The sequence below is a fragment of the Chenopodium album genome, chromosome 4, assembly GCF_948465745.1.
Source record: "Chenopodium album chromosome 4, dcCheAlbu1.1, whole genome shotgun sequence".
NCBI classification, from domain to species: Eukaryota; Viridiplantae; Streptophyta; class Magnoliopsida; order Caryophyllales; family Amaranthaceae; genus Chenopodium; species Chenopodium album.
In genome coordinates this window covers 132,361-154,515 of record NC_137837.1, presented here as the reverse complement: position 1 = coordinate 154,515, position 22,155 = coordinate 132,361, and the positions used below count along the sequence as shown (strand labels likewise).

The 22,155-nt window shown below is 33.0% G+C and overlaps 2 protein-coding genes across 2 annotated transcripts in view; both read right to left on the bottom strand.

Annotated features, from left to right (window-relative positions):
• LOC145628343 (calpain-type cysteine protease DEK1-like) overlaps nucleotides 1-3,514 on the bottom strand; it is a 32,828-nt gene extending 29,314 nt beyond the window's left edge. Inside the window, exons 1-5 of the mRNA XM_081680626.1 lie at nucleotides 3,287-3,514; nucleotides 2,915-3,187; nucleotides 2,583-2,833; nucleotides 929-1,111; nucleotides 682-817 (exon numbers count right to left, since the gene is read on the bottom strand). Of these exons, the coding sequence (XP_081536752.1) occupies nucleotides 682-817; nucleotides 929-1,111; nucleotides 2,583-2,833; nucleotides 2,915-3,039 (695 nt within the window). The 5' untranslated portion in view covers nucleotides 3,040-3,187; nucleotides 3,287-3,514. The remainder of the gene's footprint in view (nucleotides 1-681; nucleotides 818-928; nucleotides 1,112-2,582; nucleotides 2,834-2,914; nucleotides 3,188-3,286) is intronic.
• A 12,717-nt stretch (nucleotides 3,515-16,231) lies between these two features.
• Nucleotides 16,232-20,605, bottom strand: LOC145628342 (protein neprosin-like). Its single transcript, XM_081680625.1, has 7 exons — nucleotides 20,128-20,605; nucleotides 19,425-19,511; nucleotides 19,043-19,306; nucleotides 18,733-18,897; nucleotides 18,589-18,642; nucleotides 18,241-18,387; nucleotides 16,232-17,181 (listed from the first exon to the last, which is right to left on the bottom strand). Exons 1-7 carry the CDS (start codon nucleotides 20,284-20,286, stop codon nucleotides 16,804-16,806), a joined length of 1,254 nt encoding a protein of 417 aa, XP_081536751.1. The 5' UTR covers nucleotides 20,287-20,605; the 3' UTR covers nucleotides 16,232-16,803.
• Between the last annotated feature and the right edge of the window lie 1,550 nt (nucleotides 20,606-22,155).

The following is a 22,155-nucleotide window of genomic DNA, read 5'->3' as shown; positions in this document are numbered from 1 at the left end:
TAAAATTGGAGAAAGCTATATAAAAGATCGCTGAGGGGATATTAATAGAAAGGAAAATAAGCGAGTAAAAAAAAGAAAAAAAAATTGTGAAAACTTTAACACAAGAAAACAAATAGAGTTTGCAAAACACAGTATTTAGGAGAAGGGAAAAATCCTATCAATTTAAAATCATGACATGTCCTCGCTGTAGATGATTTCTATCTATTTCGCCCTATCTAACGCCATATTTTCTTCAATCCCCAAAAGGCTCATATTACTATCAATCATCCTCCTCCAAGTTTTTGAGTTCTTCCCCTACCCCTCAAGATCCAATCACTTTGCCACTCTTCTAACTTTCTTACCAGAGAGGGGGAGCCCCACTCGATCTTCATCTTTCATTGCCAAACCATCTTAAACAATTCTCCCTCATCTTGTTACCAATAGATGTAACCCTACTTTCTTCCTAATTATCTCATTACTTAATCCAATCCTTTCATCCAATGCAGCATACCTAGGTATAAAAAAAAAAAAAAAAAATTAAAAAAAAAGGCACTATTGAGATGAAGCCCTCACTTTTACGCATGTGGAATGGAGAGAGGGTGAGGGCATCAGATAAAAATATACAAAGGTAGATCAGAAACACAATCCAGACCCCAGGTTGCAAAAATACATCCACAACAAATAGAAAGCATGGGAGCTTGCCTACTAGATTGACGGGGATATAATTCATTTGGATCAGGTGGTTCTGGCAAGCAAGTCACAGGTCCCACCTCAACACAATCAGAATAAGCATATTTATATGCTCTCCTAACATATTCATCCACATCTAAACCATTACCTGCAATTTGTACAGATAGAGAAGTGGATATAAATTAGAAATCTCAGCAACTTTAAATCAATAATTAATTAACGATACAAAGGCGGTGTCAGACATGGTTGCAGACATTACCATTAAATAGCATTCGGCAGATAAAGAGCATATTGATTGCTAAGGCAATAGCAGATACACCAAAAAAGAATCCAGAAGGAGAATATCGCTCTGATGCTCTAGAACCAGCTGTAAAATACACAGCACAGAGTTCATAGGCACAAAGCAATGCCACCGCAAAAAGAAGAAGGAAGGCGACAGCCCCTGTTAGCACAAATCCAATTGAAACAGTGTCGGTCAAAGTAGAATATTATTAGCTCACAACATGAAAAAAGAGCGAGTAAATAAACATGCAGATATAAAAGCAAAACCCACACCAGTTCACTGGAAGAAACCCAAAAAAAAATATTAAGATAAAACGCAAACTTTTTTGCTCACAACTCATCAGCTTGACAGCTTCAACATCACCTAGCTTCTTCTGTAGAAAACTGCACCATTTTTGCTATGGAGCAGTTCTTGTCTTTTAATAAGAAGAATCAATATGTTAAGCCCTTTCATGAAACAAATGTGTTTCAGTCTATTAAAGGTATGTACAGCAATTTCCTCCTCCAGCTATACATGTAATTACCTCCAAGCAATATATTCAGCCCTTTCATGAAACAAATGCATTTCAGTCTATTAAAAGTATACTCAGAAATTTCCTACTCCAGCTATACATGTAATCACCTCTAACCCTTTTCCAAACCTTGTGTGTTTTCACAGATTTACTCAAGATTAACTTACACACACACGCACACACACATACACATACACATACACATGCGCACGCGCACGCGCGCACACACACACATTTCCTAACTCGGCACTTTGTTCTTATTCACTCAGCCTTACAATCTAGTAATCTACCACTTTCCATACAAAAAACTTAAAACATTTTAAAGGGCATATTTGTTGTTCATAGACATAAGAACTTTGCACTTGTCATCCTTTGCAAGTGAGGATGAATTTAAGGCATATAAGAACATTAGAGAAGGATAAGGCAAAAGGCAATCATAAAATTGTGTACGACTTTATCTACAAAACAAGAAAGAGCAAGTGATCATCTATGTGAAAAACTTGGCATCAACAAGAACAACCCTTCTCAAAAAACAAAACAAAAAAGACCCCTCAAAGCTTGATCAAATGGTTTATTCATTTGACATACAAATCAAAACTGTCAAAGTAAATAGCTTCAAAACTCCGCAAACTAGAACGGTAGAACCACTTCATTGAAGTCACAAACACATTATAATCTTGATGAATCACTACTTGTTCCCTAAAGTAAACCTTGGATGCACCTAAGTTTAATTATCATTTAACATGAATTCCTGCAGGAAACAGGTTGTATAAGTTAAAGTATACATTAGATGTAGGCAGCAATGATATAGAGTTCAACCACCTCCTAAGAGAGTTTGGTACAGTATTGGGATTAGGATGGCACCATTTGATCTTTTTGTTTTGCCCCACTTCACCTCCCTACTTGTATGAGAATTTCTCTTTATGATTTTAGTCAAAGGGGATGATGAGGCCAATGTTTGTCAAGTAGCGCGCTTAGTAGGAAATATATCGGAGGTTGGATTAAGCATGTAAGGTAAAGTGACATCGAAAAGGTAATTGTTAAATTTGACAATAATAATTGAAGACAAGCAAGGAAAGTGTAGTTTAGAAGACATGAAGGGAAAAGAAAGAAAATTACTTGAGCTCTGCCAACGAGTTCTCCACCAAAGCATAATGGAGTAAAAAGCCAAAAGCAAAGCAGTTCCAGCCATTATGACAGCAAGGCCAATGATATCTCGGCCGGAAATAAGAATAAGCCAGGATCCCCAAGCAACAAGTAGCAAAAGAGGAGAAACAACAACGAACCAAGCAAAGAGAGTGAGTGCACCGCATATAATACCAAGTCGAGGCCCCTTGAAGAGATCTGGCCATTTTCTGGCAAAGATCCAACTGCATGGAAGAGAAGCAGGAATGAGGTTAGGGCTTAGGGCTTAGGGTAATGAGATGATGTAAAAGTATGAAATTGAATACCTGTAGAGACGCCAAGGGCGCCAATTGACAGCCCAGAGAATGGAGAAAGATGAAGAACCGAGAAAAGCAAAAAGGGCACCCGATACAACACAAGCCAACACAATGTCATGCTGCTCGCCTTCCATGGCTTCGGCTCAGCTCTTCACCAACCTCCTCTACTTCACCGACTACTTCATGCTCTGCCTCTGACTCCGCCTCTGACTCCGCTTCCGCCACCTCCACCTCCACCTCCACCTCCACCACTCCACCTGTTTGGAATTTACAGGCCTAGACCTAGGGTTTCAGCATCACACAATTTGGGGAAATTAAATATTCAAGATGAACAAGGAATAACAATAATAATAATTTACGTATGAGAGAGTAGTTGAATACTTGAGTTCTCCTTCGGATTTTGGGTAAATTTGGGGCTACCCAGATTAAAACCCTACTGCTTCTTCTACAGAGACTACAGTGTTGTTGTGGAAACTGGAAAATAGGTAGTATTTGGTTTTTTTTTAAAATAAAAAAATATATATAAAACCGGGTTTTCAGACACCGGGGACTGTGGGAGATTAATCCAAATTTGTAGTCGTAGATCTTTTCAACTCTTTTACTCCCATCTACTACTAGGCCTGTACAAAACTATCCGAAAATCCGAAAATCCGATCCGCAACCGATCCGAATTTTAGAATATCCGATCCGAGTTTTCATTTCGGATCGGATATCCGATCCGAAAAATCGGATATCGGATACAATTTCGGATATTGATTTTTAAATTTTCGGATATCCGAAAAATATCGGATATCGGATATCGGATATCCGAACTGATATCCGAAAATTTAAAGGGCAAATATTGAAATTAAATATATTTTTGTAAAAAAAAATATTATTAAAACAAATTAATAAATCAGTAGTTATTTAGACAACCTATTCAGTATTCACCCTAGACAACCCTATTCACTTTCTCTCACTAAAAACCCTAAATTCCTCCCTTTCTCTCTCTACCCTCAGCCGCTCAAGGCCTCAAGCTACCACCCCACGTCCCCACCCCACCGCCACGAGTCCACGACGCCACCCCACCCCACCGCTACGCTCCAGATCAGTCCACGCTTCAGATCTCCTTCACTCCTTCAGTCCACTCGTCCAGATCTACACGGCACCAACCTATTTGCTCGGCTTATCTCCGCTCCTCTCCGGTATGTATTTGGGGTTGATTGCTTGCTAACTTGATTTGACACTTGTATTTTTGAGTTGAGTTGAGGATTTAGGAGCTTGATTAAGAGAATTTGTAGATGGTAAAATCAAAAGTTAATTTCGTTGATTAAGAGTTTGCTAAAATGTGGTTAGTTAGTTTGGCAGAGTGTCACTAACATGTCATGGTTTCAGATTCTATTTTATTTAGTAAAATGTAATATTGAGACTTTAGTAAACTTTGTAATATTGAGACTTTATTAAGCTTTGTATTTTTAATTGGAGGAGTTGGTTTTGTAATGCACTAAGATTCCTAGTATGCTACTGCAGTACTGCTTGTATTTGAGGAGTTGTATGTTATTTAATGGTTTTTTTTTATTAATTTAATTTGCAAAAAAGACTACTACAATTATTGTACAGGTTTTTCAAAAAAAAAAAACAGTATAGGATTAACAGGTACATGATTACAGGAATACAACCATAATTAATTTTGAGTTTTCAATAACATTGGATAATGGATATCCGAAATATCCGATCCGAATGATTTCGGATATCGGATATTGGATATCCGAAATTTTCGGATCGGATTCGGATATCAATTTCTGACATCCGATGAGTCGGATATCCGATCCGTGAACAGGCCTATCTACTACCACTACTCTATTCTTTTTTTTTTTTTTGGGTTGATTTTGCTCTGTTTCAGGAACACATTCCTTTTCTTATAACTTGTAAACCTTTTTTTTTTTGGAAAAAAACCTTTTAACCCAAATTTTTTTTTTTTTGAGGAAATAACCCAAATTCAATTATGGACTACTTAAAAAAATATATATATATCAAGTATGGACTAATTGTACATTCTTTCAAATTTATTATTGGTAACATCAGTCAAAATAAAAAATAAAATTTTACAAAAAAAATGGTACCATCTATCTATCTATCTATATATATAAACTATAGTAGCAACCGCTAACATCATATTTTTCTTAAACCGTACACATGTCGGACTGTGGTGCAATATTTTCCAGCCTAAATTGATCGCTGACATTATTTTTTTTTTCATCTCTGATCTTATAGTTGATTGAATGAGGACGAGGTAGACTATTCTGGATTTAGTAACAATAACTCCATATTGTGCAACCTAAGCCAACACCTTCTTCAATATCAAAACTACAGTACTCCGTAACAAACGAAGCATAATTTACTCTCTCTATTATATAAAGGCAAAAGCTAACGAAGGGGCGTTCGATAAGCTAGCTAAAAATAGAAGGATTAAATTAAAATTTTACATTAATTACACTGATTGACGCGTGATTTTGTCATGCTTTCCCAAATTAATGCCACTTTATGTAATATTTTAAATGCTTATCCAATGCCCCAAGAGCGTTCCTAAGCAACATACTTATAAAAACAATAATCTCATCATCAAATACGGTCTGCTATTTAATCCATGATTTCCACGGCTCTTCTTCTCTCTCCATTAAATCAATCTATTTTGTTCAGCATCTTATGGCTTACCCCTTTCTCTTCCATCTTCTCATTGCGAAAAATGGAAACATTTTTTTTCTATAAATTCATTCTTATTAGTTTTAAATCTTTTGATGATTTTCTTTTACTGAGTACAAAATATATTACACATTTTGTAGGTTGTTCATTTATTTATAGGTTCGTTTGCCATTTTTATGGGTAAAATTGTCACAGTGATGGGACAACTTTAACGACGATGATTGTTGTTGAAGGTACGGTGGATACATGAAGGCAATCAGAATGTTTTGTATTAGTTACAAGTAAATAAATTGTATTTTGTAGGTGATAATGATAATTGTAGATTATAGAGGAGATGAACCTTGGCCTGACCTTGAAATTGGTAACTTTCCCTTTCCTTTATATTTTATTCTTCTTTGCTTATTTTAATTTATCTATTTTTTTTATGAATCAACATTTTATGTCGAGATTCACAACTATTTCTCAACTTGGTTTATTGAAATTTTAGAAAGTAGTTATTTACATTGCCTAATTTTTATACTATAACTGTTTTGTTTTATAAGGAAAAAAAATAGTGAATGAAATCATTTTAGACATCTTGAGATGGAAAAAGTGGCAAATAAATGAAATTTGAGGTGGAGGACTAGGGGAGGGTAACCAACTAACCATCGGTGTATTGTGTATATGATGTTTTTAAAGCTCTAATATATTGTTAGAACTCTATCTATTATAGAACCCTCAAAATCAACTCGTATAAACAACATAACGAGTTGTTATACGAGTTGATTTTGAGGGTTTTTTTACTAATAAAACATATAATCATTTTTATTTGTAGCCATATCAATATATCATCAATTTTTTGGGGGAAAATAATACGAAATATTTTAATACAATTAACATTTTATATGATGATTTAACTTTTTTTTTTTGGGTGTTCAAAGAGCCACAAGAGCAGGGGTGAGAATCGACCCTATGTCCTCCTAGAATCGGGAGGAAAACTTTAACCACTTGATTTATTCCTCACTCTCTGATGATTTACTTTGTAACGAAGATAAGTATTTTTTTTCGGAATAATTGATAGTTGGGTTTGGTTCCTCCAATTGGAATTTGTTTATTACATTTTTTTTATAAAGGTTTTATATATTACATTAGTTGTCGGTTGTGTGTAAAAATCTTAAAATCTTGGAGGATTAAAGTTTGCATCACATTTAAGCTTCTAAGGAGTCTCCAATGAAAGATTACATCTTTACATGGATAGTTTCACGATTTAAGTCGACACTATATTGGATTAGATTTATTACTTCACAATAATTGTTGTTTTTTTGTGTATAAGCTTATGATTTGTGTATACTATGACCTTTAAATATGTATTTTTTTATACGAAAATATTTAAATATATATTTAAAATCTTTCATTTTGGTCCATACTTAATCCATTGATATTGCAATCAAAACTATTGTTATTATCGTGCATCGCACGGGGATAATCAAGTAATACTACTAAAAGCGAATCTGACATGACACTTGTTATGCTCTAATTAAAAAAAAATCCCGCCACTTTTACATTCTTTTTTTTTCCAAATTTTCATAAATAATAATTTATATATCTTATAATATGTAATCTTCAACTGGCAACTATATACTAAGTATATTCTAAATGCATTCAATGAATATATGTATTTTAACATATTTTTTCTTATAATTTATATATATATATTAACATAATAAAAATAGTTGTCCACAAATCATACATTTTTGTGACGCAAAACGAGGCACTTGTGTTTTTTTTTGTTGATTATGTGCTCAATTCGGAATCTTAAGGACTAAAATCTCCCCTAAAACCTTAATCGAATATTTTTCAACACGTAAACCGATAAAAAAAGTTAAATCGGACTGCACTTTACAATCGATAAAAACTTTTAGGCTGCAATTTGCAAAATACTAACTTTAAATGGCTGCAATTGGCAGATTTTACTTTTTTTTTAATATATTATTATTTCTCTTCTCTCACATTCATTATATTACAGGAGTATTAAACAATAAATTCTTAACTCTAATGTCTTTCTTTTAGAATTTTTTAGTACTTTAACTACTTCATGTCCTCTTATTTTATTTATGTCAATTAAATTGCCTAAAATTATGTGTTGCTTAAAGTGTAACACTTACAAAAACACCAATAGTGAAAGTTATTTTTTTAAAAAAAAAATTAACAAAACGTGTATAGCGCTAACTTCTAGGGCCTGTTCACATTTACTGAACTGAACTGAACTGATTGGATCTGAACTGAACTGAACTGATTGGATCTGAACTGAACTGAACTGATTGGAGCTGAACTGAACTGATTGGAGCTGAACTGAACTGATTGGAGCTGAATTGAACTGGACTGAACTGAACTGAATTGAACTGAAATGCATATTTTATGAGAGAGGAAAATTAAGAGTTGAACTGAACTTATTGGAGCTAAACTGAACTGAACAGAACTAAACTGATTAGAGCTGAACTGAACTGAAATTAAGTAAATGTGAACATGCCCTTTTATATCATAATACAGAGATATTTAGTTTCTCCGTATTACAAACCTATTCCTCCACTCTGCTTTACTTGCAACATTAAGATTTTGACATTATACATGCTCTCTCTTATAACGATATATTGTGCTTTACAAAAAAAGAAAAAACATAGTTACGTGGGAATTTATTACAATCGTCTAAATTTGTACTCCCTCTATTTTGTATTAATCGTAACACTTTCTATTACATTCATTTTATAATAATTGCAATAATTTATTTTCTTTGGTAAGTACCAATACTATTTTATTAATTCTCTCTCCAACCAACCCCCGCTTACACTACTTTTTTCACTATTTCTTTCCCCAACTAACAATTAAATATATCTCCACTAACTATACTTTATAGTACTTTGTACTTTTCTAGTTGATAACATTTTCTCTTTACCCACACTATAGATTTTATCATTACAAATGGAGGGAATACCTTTTTTCTAATCTACTTGTTATACTTTTGAGAGTGATAGGGATATACTTAATGAAAATCAACTTAATTAATAATGTAACGAAGAGTCAAAGTGATTAAAAACAAAAAGGAAGGATGTGGAAGTAATTACTGAACAGTTAACTATACTGATACAATTACAAAAATATTTACTGAACAACTAATACAAATACAAAAATATTTACTGAACAACTGATACTAACAACTGATAAGTATAGTATTATACAAAATTTCTCACACTTTTTGGTCATCTTAAACAACTGATAAGTATTGTACAAATATTTACAAAATAATTGTAAATATTTGTATAATACTTAAAATTGTCAAACATCAACTAACAAAAAAAAACCTAATTAACTATACTTATATATGTACTAACCTAGCTTCATGTTTGTATATGTGGAAGAAGGTCAGTTATCTATTCCCTTAGGAATTTAGAGTAACTCCAATGGTTGTACCCAAAGACTTGCTTGCAATTTTATAAATCTCTAGCTACTAGTTTGACCATTGGAGTCATAAAATACAATTAACTTGGCCAAGCAAATTAGCTTAAAACTTGTTTGCTTGAGAAAAATACAACAAGCTAATTTGCTTGAGAAAAAAGTTTTCAAAATTTTTGGAGATCAAGTGAAGTGAACGGGGCATTAGTATTATTTTACAGATTTGTATTTGGATATCCCTTATTAATACTTGTTTTTCCTAAATTTAACTAGTCTTAAACTCTTAACTTAACTAGACTTATACCAATTAGACTTTAAGGGAAAAAAGAGTGAAATGAGCCCTTAGTGTTAAATCACATATTGTATTGCTTCAAATGAAGTTTTGGAGTCTGATTGCCAAACTCTCATCACAAGGATTTTGAAAGTAGTAGTATATTTGTCTAATTTTGACAGAGTCTTGGAGGATATCTGTCTATTAGTTGTGAGTTTAAGTCTTTAATTTAATCTCATGTTAAAAGGGATGGAAATTATGTATCCCATCACCTTGCAAACCAATGTCATTGGGTATAGAACAAGTTTGGGTTAATCATTGCTCCGAGGTGATTAACCCTTATGTGCAATACATTTTGTCCCTTAATTAATGCATTAGCTAGCTTCCCCTAAAAAAAAGTTTTTATTAAGATGATTAATGATCGGATGTGATGTAATTAGTTCTATGGTGTTAAGTACTTTTTTTTGAAATTTTAGAATTTAATAAGTGTTGTTTGAATATCTTTTATTAATGAATTTTTTTTTTGTCAAAAAAAATGATGACGTGGAATACAATAATTTTATGTACAATACAAATATACATCATATTTTTACACTACTACTCTAAGAATGTACTTTCCTTGCTCTAAGCCTCTAACCTTCATGTGATTATAAATAACTTTATTTATTCAACAAGCGTGAATGAAAATTATTTGTTATTCTAACCAAACAGTGACAATAAATCATATGACTAATATATAAGGCTAAACTTTTAGTAAGACCACAAGACATCGACACTTGACATTTCAATTTTTTGTCAAATGTCAGGTGTCGTGCCCATTGGATATATTTAGATAGACTTCATAGGATAAAAAAAATTAGTTTAGAATTCTATTTTCAATGAAATTTGGATATAATTTTAGGATAAAATTGTTAGTTGAGAGTTTTTTTTCCGAAAAATTAACACTATTTCATATGTATAATTGAATGATAATTTTATTCAAAAAAAAAAATTCTAAAAAAATACCAATATTATAATTAGGGATGACAACGGGTTGAACTCGGAGCGGATTATGCTAAATCCGACTCCGACAGGAAGTCGGAGGTTAAATCCGACTCCGACATCTGATTCCGACATCAATATCCGACCTCCGACTCCAACTCCGATCCGACCCGATTCCGAGTTTTTTTTTTTTTCATTATTCAATATACTTTAAGATGTTGGGCTATTTGGGCCTTTACAACCCACACCCAATTCCACCATGACCCACACAAAATCCACTATCTATTGGAGTCGGATAATCCGTTAAAGTCGGACATTTGTCAGAGTCGGATTTTTTGTAGGATCCGACTCCGACCCTCCTCTGACTCGGAGTCGGATTATTTTAATGGAGTTTAACTTGGATTACTTTTTTTCTCGGACTCAGAGCGGATATTTTACCTCTGATCGGGGAGGAGTAGGGTCAGATCCGGACTAGATTGCCATCCCTAATTATAATTAGTCATTTACATGCCTGCTTCAGAGTTTTAATCGTCACAAAAGCACGTATATATATACCTAAATAATTTTGTATTGGATATAAATTTTGAAATATGATATATAGATTAAAAATTTATCTCAAAAATTAATAAAGAACCCATATAAACAATATTAATCAAACTCATTATAATCATCATAATTTTGAAAACTAATAGCAAAAAGATGAGGTCCAAATTTATCGCATGGCATAAATCAATTGGTTTATCTGACCATCATCAACCGTGGGCCAACTTTTAATGAAAAGTTGTTTTATTTACAATAACAATAAAAAAATGGCATGTCTCAAAGATAAACTTGTATTTTTTGGAAATTTTGGGAAAAAAGGGACAATGAATGATCCCTTAACATATTATTATATGTATTATACACTAATGTTCAATTACTTTTCATTTTGGATTGTTTTGTAATCTATTTATAACTAGGATCTTGCTAACGAGCGCCCCGGGGCGTTAGATAAAGATAAATTATATTGGTTGAAATGGTATTAAGTTAGGAATTCATGACAAAATCACGCGTCGTTCGGTGTAATTAATGTTAATTTACTCTAATATTTGCACTTTAATTCTCTTATCTAACGCCCTGGGGGCGCTCATTAGCTTTTGCCTTATAACTAATACTAAAGTAGGATCTGCTGACGTCATCTTCTTTCCAAATTGTACACATATTACCCTATCATGCAAAAAATTCCCGCCTAAATCAATAATTGACGTCATAATTTTTTTTTATTTTTTATGGGAACTTTCGTCTTTGAATTTGGCCAATTAAATGGACATATGGCTAATTTTAAATCTACATAATTAATTGTACTACGTATTAAGCAATATTGGAGAAGTCTCTGCCACCTTCTCCCAAACTGTGTTAAGTTCTTTCATGTTTCCAACACCTTCCCCCTCTCTCACTCCATTATCAAGTTAAAAAAAATTATCTACTACGTAAGTACGTATATACATAATTGGCATTAACTTCAATCCATTTATTTTTTAATATGAATTATCATTTTATATAATTAAGAAAAGTAACAACTAAATTTATATTTTATTTTGCACTTCATTCTAATTAGTTTTTAATACGAATTATGTATAATTGATTTTAATTTTTTTTTTAAAAATTTGCAGGCCAGGGGTTCATTAACTTATAGTTCTCCAATTTCTAAAGTTGTTGAGGTATGCTTTAAATTACAATTCTTAATTTATTTTCCATTTTTGATAATTGTCTTTGCTAATTTTAAGCGTATGCTAATATATCCCTACATAAGATTCTACAAACACATATCCTTCATCCAATAACTTCGATTCATTGACGTTTCATCATTTTACCGTTTCATTCTTCCAAAATCACTTTTAAAGCGTACAAATAGTTATGAACTACTTGAAATGTTAAAAAAACACAAACGAAGCGTAATAGAACACAAAATGGACAACTCAAGTATTTGCAACTTTAAAAGCAACAAAAACACCTAAAAACAACTATAAAACTAGCGTAAACGTGTCTATAAATCATCCATAGTACATCCATTTATTCTATACACACATAACAATTCGCTTTTTTATTATTATTATTATTATTTATTTATTTATTATTCATATGTTATTGTAACGAGATCTCAACTATTGTGAGGTTCATTTTCTAATCATCATGGCACATTTGTATTATGCATGTACTGTAATCTCTTCTCTTTATCTTTTTCTCTCTATCTATCTATAATAACACACTTTAAAATAGGGTGAGAGCCTCATAGGTCATTAGAATTTAGTGAGTCATCTTTAAAAAAGGTGAAGAAGTAATATGTAAAAGTAATTTAAGTTAAATACTTCCTCCATTTTTAAATATTTGTTCCATTTTTCCAGTACGGAGTTTTAGGAGAAATTAGATATTGTAATAAAACATAGAGGTAGTGGGGTAGGTAGAAGAATAAAAAATTGTAAAAAGTAAAAGTATTGGATTAGTTGGAACTTGGAAGAAAGAGACTAAAACATTACTCCCTTCGTTTCATATTGTTAGAGCACTCTCACTCATGGTCAAAAATATGCCCATGAGGAGAAATTCAAGGTAAAAAACCAAAAACATGTATCCCACTCATGGGCAAAAAAAAAATGCCCATGAGGAAAATCAGAAATGCCCAAGGTCATGGCATTTTTGTAATGCTACAGTAACTTGTGTAGCCCACTAATTAAATCTAAAAATAGCTATTTTGACCAATTTAACGTATTTAAAAATAAAAATAAAAATGATCAATGTTCATAATTTATTTTTATCTATAAGTAGACACCCATTTTGTTATATTTTTGTGCACTTTGAAAAATCACATTTTTCTACTTAATTCGTTATTATTAAAAATTTTACTTTTGTCGTGGGTTTATTTTAGCCCATGAGTGTGTGAGGACTTGTATAAAAAAAACGCCCATGGAAAAAAGTGGAAAAGAGGAGTGAGAAAGTGGGTAGCGAGAGAATGGCATTTTATTTTTTTGACCATGAGTGAGAGTGGTCTTAGGCCCTGTTTTCTTCACCTTAAGAAAATAATATTAAGTAAAAATAATTTCATTTCAGTAAAAATAAGTTCAGTTTAGTAAAATTAATTTCAGTTCAGTAAAAATAAGTTCAGTTTAGCAAAATTCTGTTTTATTAAAGAAAAATTATAATAGAAAATCAGTAAAAATAATTTCAGTTCAGCAAAAATAATTTCAATTCAGTAAAATTAATTTAATTTCAATAAAAATAATTTAAGTTCAGCAAAATTAAGGTGATGAGAACGGGGCCTTAGTCTCATATTGAATCAATCACAAAAAAATAAGAAAAGAAGAATATTTGGAATCTAACATGAAAGTACAAAATAATTCATAATTAGTTTACCTTATTTAAGTTTTTTGATTTTTTTGGGGGAAGCATAAGTCATAATTGCATTTCAAGGAAAAGATTCTCTTACTTAGAGTCATGTCATCAATCCACAACCAATTAATTAAAAAAAAAATTAAGTTAAAAATGAGACATATTCAATATGGGTAGATGTTCTTGAAACGTCCAAAATAGTATATGGGACTAACATTATAAAACAGAGCGAATAAAAAATATGGTTAATGGTGGATCCATTAAGTGAGAGAAATTAATTACTACCTCCGTCCCCGAAAAAACGACCCATTTGGCCTAATTTTAGTCCCAAAAAGAAAGACCCATTTGCATTAAAACACCCACCAATTTGCAACAATATTTGTGCAAAATTAGCTTCCCCATATAAAAATTTGATTTTCCATGTAATTCTATTACTTTCTCTCTCTATTTTTTTTACAAACCACATGTAAATTTATCTTTTCAATATACTTTACTTCTTTTTATTTAACTTTCTTAATACCCGCGTAATCAATCCAAATGGGTCGTTCTTTCGGGGACAGAGGGAGTAAATATTTTAAAAGTTTTCCGAATAAGGAAATGGAGCAAATATTTAAAAACAATCTGAAAAGGAAAGTGGAGCAAGTATTAAAAAAAACAGAGGGAGTAAAATTCAATAATTATAAAGAAGAAATATACTTCCTAATACCCTTATTGTTCTAGAATACATGACACAGTCAACATTGTACAAATGTCAATGCACTAGTTTGACTTTATTTTTGTATAATTAAATATTAATAAAAACTATTTTAAAATTATGATTAAGTACTATGAAACTTTACATTAAAAGTGTCCTTTAGGACTTTTTTCAAAAAAAAATAAAAATAAATTAATACCTATCTAACAACATCATATAACTAATATAAAACTAAACTTTTAGCCAGGTTACAAGACAGCGACACTTGGCGTTCCAACTTTTCGCCAAGTGTCGCGCCACGTAGGATAGACTTAAATAGACTTTAAAAGATAAAAAATTTAATTTAAAATTTTATTTGGATAGAGTATTAGGATAAAATTGCTAGTTTAAAGTTAGATTATAAATCAAAGCGTAAAACATCCATTTATAAGGTATACTAATCGGCTAAAATAATATGAGTACTTTACAATTTAATAAAGTTTATTACTATGTAGACCCATCAATTAGTGTCGGGTCACGAGTCATCTCGAATTGGGTCACTTCACGTTATGAGTCAAGAAATGTTTAACTCTTGCCCAAAGTTTTAGGTTCGTATCAACCCAACAGGCTTTGAACATTTATTTCATTTAATTTATTTTTTGTTATTTTTTTTAGTGTATTAAATCGAACATTTCCACCAACATTATTATTAGTCATTACATGCATATTAGATAGCAAATCGTCATAAAAGCACATCAAATTCCTAACTAATTTGTATCAATGATGTATTTTTAAATTTGATATATAATTTAAAAATTTATCTTACAATTCAATAAACAACCCGGGTATCGCACGGGGCACAAAACTAGTATTTCAAATGTTTTTATTATGTTAGTAAAAAATTATGGTCAATGCATAAATAGTGAAAAAAGTCTAACATCTCATAATGTGGGACAAATCTCATATATTGTTTTTTTTTTTTTTTTTTTTTTTTTTTGGTGAAAGAGAGGGGCTAAAAAAGAGAAAGACACACACAAACAGAAGCAAACTAAAGAAACAAACCAAACGAAAAAAAAAAAAAAACTAAAACAAGACACTATCAGCAGGGCAGCAGGCTACACTTCACTAGAAGAGAGGTCCATCATGGCCAAGCAACACCCCTAAGATCCTTTAATAAAACAGCACGAAGGTCACTAAGGACCGCCTCAAACAACACTAGCTTCTCCGATGAAGAAACCCCAAAATTCGCTTAACTTTTATATATTGTGGGAGAAGGGAGTTGAGAATTTATAAAATAAGTTCCAATCGGTTAATTTTTTAAAAAAAAAAAATTTATTTCAGTAAAAATTTGTGTATTAAACCGGACCTTTACTAGCCTATTTGAAATTATACAGAAAATATGGGTAAAAAAAAAAAAAACCGAAGGCCGAGTTGAACCAAACAAAAACATTGGAAGGGGTGGAGGTTTGGATTCTTCGCAAACAAAAAAGAGACGTAAAGGACGGTAGGCCCAATGCGACGACTGCCGACTGGAAAGTGGTGTCATCCATTCACATGCGCTCCATTACCATTCGTCTGCTTATTCACTAGTCACTCATAACCACTTATATATAACAATTTTTTTTTGAATTTTTTTTAGAAAATAAAAGAAGATGAATTAAAAAAATAAAGATGAATTTGATAAAGGATAACAAGCATTTTTTTAAAAAAAGCATTTTAAAAAAAACCCCAAAATTAATGGGTAGTAGTAGTATATTTTTTCTTTTTTTTTTTTTGAAAGTGAAAAAGTAGTACTTCGTATATTTTTTTTTTAAAAAACCCACCCCCATTTTAACAACAATCTAAAGCAAACTTTATTGACAAATGGGCAGCAATTTTTCCCAAACCCCAAAAGAAAAAGGTCGCTCCAAAAGAGAGAATGGAAAAGTAAATTGAAAAGAATATATTAACAAAGAAACAAAAACTTAAAAAGAGGATTGACTGCGAATCTAAAAAACCCAATCTATGGATTGCTACTTACTACAAATTGATTACAAATACTATGAACTACTAGCATTGAAAACAGACCAGCTCCTTGAGAGTTCAGTGAAAAGAAACAAAGGCTGCATCCTCCCCGTTACACTTACATGGAGGAGAAGTTTCAAAACCAATACCAGTTGCAATGAAAAATAAATTACACAATCACGTCATATTCAATAACTACAACCAAAAACCAAACTCTACATGCACCACTGTCCACTGACCACCCTACATTGATGGAATGGGACGGGAAAAAAAAAGGGATAGAGAGAAAGAGAAGAGATTACGGTACAAGCGCCAAGATCGATCGAATATTACAAAATAACATATGATGAGAGAAGGGGGCCAATCCCTTTGGGGTGCCTCTGCCTCCGCAATGTTTTTTTTTTTTTTTTTTGGTGGGGGGGGGGATTAATTGATTTTAAGGTTAATAATATTGTACTCTACTCTGCAGTATTTTTGGTAATGTTCTATTAGACGCTAAGGGCATTTGGAATTTTTGCCAGGACCTCCATAATAAAAGTAATGACCCCAATCACCGTTATTGCCGGTTTGAACATCATAACAGTTGGACTGCTCGGTGAAGGTACCAATATCTTTGGGAGCCTTGAGGTTGTTAGATTCATCAACCACCTGTATGTTTCTAAAGTAACTTGCTTTGCCAAAACCTTCCTCTGGAAAACGGCCGCTCCCCATTTGAGTGGATGTATGCTGCCCATCTGGTTCGGAGTTTACGACTTCCCCTCCCCATTCTATCATTGAAGCACTATCCGCCAAGTACGAGAACAAGAATGATGGCCAATACCCCAGTACATAGTCGTTTCCAAACTGCATCCACCAATTCCCTTCCTTTGGATCCTAGAACCAACATATATCCATTAAGCCGAATTCCGTCATAATTGATACACAATATAATATAATATAATAATACAGCTAAAGCTACGAGTATTATGGTAATGGTAATTTCATATGCCTTCATGGTCAACATCAAATCAAATAAAGTAGAGAGCTAGTCCTCCTAACCAATAACACAGGGAAAGCAAAGACAATATATGGTGGTGGTTCCTCTTAGCATGGCCACCCCACTCCCACCCAACCACCCACCCATTAGTCCCACCATTTCCTTCAAAACTGAGAGGGCACCACAGGCAAAAATATAGTAAGTCAAAAGAGAACTTGGATTGTTTTACAACTCCCATTATTCACAGTTAACAATGCATGTGATCATCTTTTGTCCTCATTTTTGGATCAAAACTCAAAAGGCTAATATGAATAGCTTTTCATTGTCCTCATTCTTGATTGACATGAGAGAGGACAATTAAGGAGTGGTGGCGGGGGTCCCACACAGGGAAAAAATTATATAAATGGCCCCAGTTGTATTTTAAAACAGAAGGCCATTTTTAATAATATTTACTCCATAAACATTAGGAAATCAATATGAAAGATTCTCACTACTATATTTCTTACTCCTTCGCATCTGATCCACAGACCACAGCCTTGTCCCTTTCTCGCTCTCCTTAATATCTTCATTATTTAATAGTAACACGTATAAATGATTAATTTTTCCATTAATCCTAAAATAATACTTAAGGACACCAACACCCTTTTTTCCCTTCATTTATAATTAAAGACGGAATAACTCTTTAATTGGAAAAATGGAAAGCCATTGGAACTGCCTCCTTTATGACATCAAAAGCCATTGATTTCTTAGAATTTCATAATAAAAACTACTACTCAGACAGTAACGAGTCCATGCTAAATTATTGCTACCATGTAAAGGTATAAGTAAACAGTAATAAAAACTCCTACTCAGATAGTAATGAGTCCATGCTAAATTATCGCTACCATGTAAAGGTAAGTAAACAGTATGAGCATATCACAACTAATAAGAGATTGAGTGGAGATTTTGGAATTTACCTTCCAGACGAGGATACTGATGTCATATTGGGAACTACGGAACCCAGAGACAGGTGAGATGCTTGCGCCCATTGCTATCTCGCTGTTAATTTGTATGAATCCTGAGCATAGGAGGTTGTAGCAACCTGTGGCCTGATATGCGTCACTCTGAATAATTTTAATTTTTTAAGAATAGAAAAGTTAGTTTATATGGAGCACTTAGCATGGATTAGGGAAGTATACAATATGTAATACAATGCCCTAGCAAATCACAATTAGACAATAACAAATTAGTACTGGTACAAGAATTGAAGGTGAAGGTGAAGCTTGCAAGCAGGGAGGGAGTGACTAGTGAGAAAAAGGTTTTACCGTCCAGTATGTGAAAAGCCTGGTGTTGTTATCTCCGTAAAGATCAGGGCTCACCTATTTCCACAACCATTCACACAACATAAGAAAAAGGTTGAAAGAAACAGTGTTGAGGATCTAATTAAAGGTGATTCATATAATGGATACCTGCCAACCAGCTTCAATACTATTAAGATCTTCACCAAAGGAGCCTCCCAAAATCCAGATTTGAGACAAGCTAAACTCATTGGGCTGCTGAATTTTAGGTTCCCAAACGTTTATGGTTGCCTTTGCACCGTAATACTTGTCTCCTTCAACATATGCAATAGCATGCTGTTAACCAAGTCAAATGAAAATTAAGAATTAAGAAATAAAATGAATATACTAGTATTTATTTAAGAAAAAAGAGTGCAATGTAGACATATAAGAATAGCAGCAGTACTAGAATTAAAAAGGAAGGAAGGAAGGAAGAAGAGACCTGATGGCCGCTTTCGTTGACAAGGTCGGGATCTGGAGACCTGGGCTTGGCAAAGCGGTGATACTTCTTCCTTCCATATCTCTTAACAGAACTGGCCCTTAATACATCCTCCTCCTTGGTTCTCCTAATGGGGATAGTACCCTCAGGACATTTACCACTGGCGTGCCACAGCTGAGTGATTGGATTGCTTCGCGGTTCAGTTCTAGAATTAATATTGACCTTGCTCTCACTAAAAAGCCCTTCAGGATGGTAATTAGGCCTCATCTGTAATAAACCCAACAACAACCGCACAGTGAACAACACAAACCAAAAGATAAACAACCGCACAGTGAACATCACGACCCCATATATAAATAAAGGGGGAGAAATGTAAGTAACATACCTGAATGGTATGGTTCTTGAGGAAAGGATGATCAAAGGCTGGCTGATGATTCATGTGAACACAGTCAATGATATCACCATCTGGGCTCTGCAAATTGCAACACATGCACCCTTCATCAATTTTTCACACATTATGCTCAACCATTTACTATACTAAATCATGTTAGCCGACCCCACTTTTGGGATTAAGGCTTTGATTGATTGATTGATTGATTTACTATACTAAATCGTCAATAATTCCATATTACAACTATGGCAGTGAAAATATATGAGAACCAAATCACTGTACTGAGGAAATTTTTTTTAGACCTGAAAGCCTAACAATTCAACGAATATTATTTTCTTTGGGTGGAAAAGGGTTAGAAAGAGAAAAAAAAAAAAAAAAAAAAGGACCAAGCAGAAAAGGCGTTTCATTTTCGGCATTTCAAAATATTCCTCATAAAACAAGACACCATAAATAAAATTTAAAATCCATAGCTGTTTGCAGCAAACAGCTGCATCTACAAGAGTATTTTCCTAACATTTGTTTTGTTATTAAAAAAAAAAAACGGTTAACACATTAATCCACTTAAGAGAGTAGATTATCCCAACAAAAATAAATAAATTAACTGATTAAATTATTTCCCTCAAAAAAAATGATTAAATATATAAGAAAAAAATTAACAGCACTAAAATGTAAAAAAAAAAAAAGAGAGAGAAAAAACCTGAATGGTTTTGACAGGAGGTTTATTCAACCGGTTGAGATGCTTCTGGACCTGAAATTTCTGGCGAGAAGATGAATGCAATCTGGCTGCAGAAACTAGAGAAATGTAAAGACACAGCCACAACAACGCAAGTCTGCCTAATTTAACACCCATTCTCATCACTGCTAAAATCAGTTTTGCTGAGGCTTGAGGAGAGAGAGAGATCGATTCCCAGGTAATCAGTCACCCATTAAAAATGGGGAAATCTACAGTTAGATTTGAATTGCAAAAGAAACGGCTTAGCACATCCAAACCAACCTCCCCCAATTCAACGCTGCTTCCCTGTCTCGAACCCCACCCGTCTTCTTTCTCTCTCCTCTCTCTTTTTTGGGAGTCACCTTTTTTTGAGGGTAAGAGAGAGAAACTGAGCGAGTGTGTGTTTTTGAGTGTGTGTGTGAGAAATAGAGAGAGAGAGACAGTGTGGAGGTGGGGGATTTTACACTGGTTTTTTTTTCTGGTTTCCACAAAACTCCAATTAACGGATGTCCTTTTCTATTCCCTCTATTTACTTCAATTTTATTGCCATACCCCATCGTCCCACGGATTTTTTTTCACTCACGTATGGCTTAATTTTTAAATGTGGAGTAACTTAAGTTCATAGCTTCTTATCAAAAAAAAAAAAAAAACACTTAAGTTCATAGCTTGCTTGGTCCTAACTTAGGGTTTGTTCTTTTCAACTTATTTCACTTCACATTTAATTTAATAAATTTAGTTAGTTAAAACAAGGCCTTACTCTTTTATTATTATTATTATTATTATTATTATTATTATTATTATTATTATTATTATTATTATTATTATTATTATTATTATTATTATTATTACTCAGTCCTACTCCTACACTCTTACGATTTCACAACTATTCGTCATGTTTATTTTCAGTTCAGTTTCAGCTCAGTTCAGCTCAGTTCTGCTGATTTTAGTCTATTAGAACAAGCCCTTAGTCTTTAATTTTGGAATTTTTTGACTTTTTTTTCCTGGAAATAAAAATTGTCGAAATGTTTATTATGGTCTCTAATACCCTCTGGGAGTCCAATTGGTTGGGAGGAACTCTCCAATTTACCTTTAAACGACCAATTTACCGATTTACAACTTGCACTGATTTCATTAATTCAAGCCTACCACGAACATTTATGACAACATATAATGATCATATATGGTTCCAAACGGCATTATATGACTCCGAGATGTATCCCCTAAAATCCCAAGCCTTTTCGACACCAGGCCCCAAAACCTTCAAAATTTCTCAAAAAACATGGATATTAGTCTTCAATTTTGGAATTTTTTTAACTTTTTTTTGTCTGGAAATAAAAATTGCCGAAATGTTTACCATGGTCTCTAATACCCTCTTGGAGTCCAATTTGTTGGGTGGAACCATCCCATTTTCCTTTGAACGACCAATTTACTGATTTACAACTTGCATCGATTTTATTAATTCAAGCCTACCACGAACATTTATGACAACATATAATGATCATATATGGTTCCAAACAACATTATATGTATACGAGATGTATCCCCTAATATCACAAGCCCTTTCGAAACGGGACTCGAACCTCCAAAATTTCTCAAAAAACGTGGATATTAGCTTTTAATTTTGGAATTTTTTTTACTTTTTTTCATCTGGAAATAAAAATTGCCGAAATGTTTACTTTTTTACCATAGTTCCTAATACCCTCTGGGAGACCAATTGGTTGGGTGGAACCATCCAATTTTCCTTTGAACGACCAATTTATAGATTTACAACTTGCACCGATTTCATTAATTCAAGCCTACCACGAACATTTATGACAACATATGATGATCATATATGGTTCCAAACGGCATTATATGACTCCGAGATGTATCCCCTAAAATCTCAAGCTTTTTCGATTCCAGGCCCCGAAACCTCCAAAATTTCTCAAAATGTGTGGATATTAGGGCCTATTCTCATACGTTTATTTTCAGTTTAGTTCAGTTCAGCTCAGCTCAGCTCAGTTCAGTTCAGTT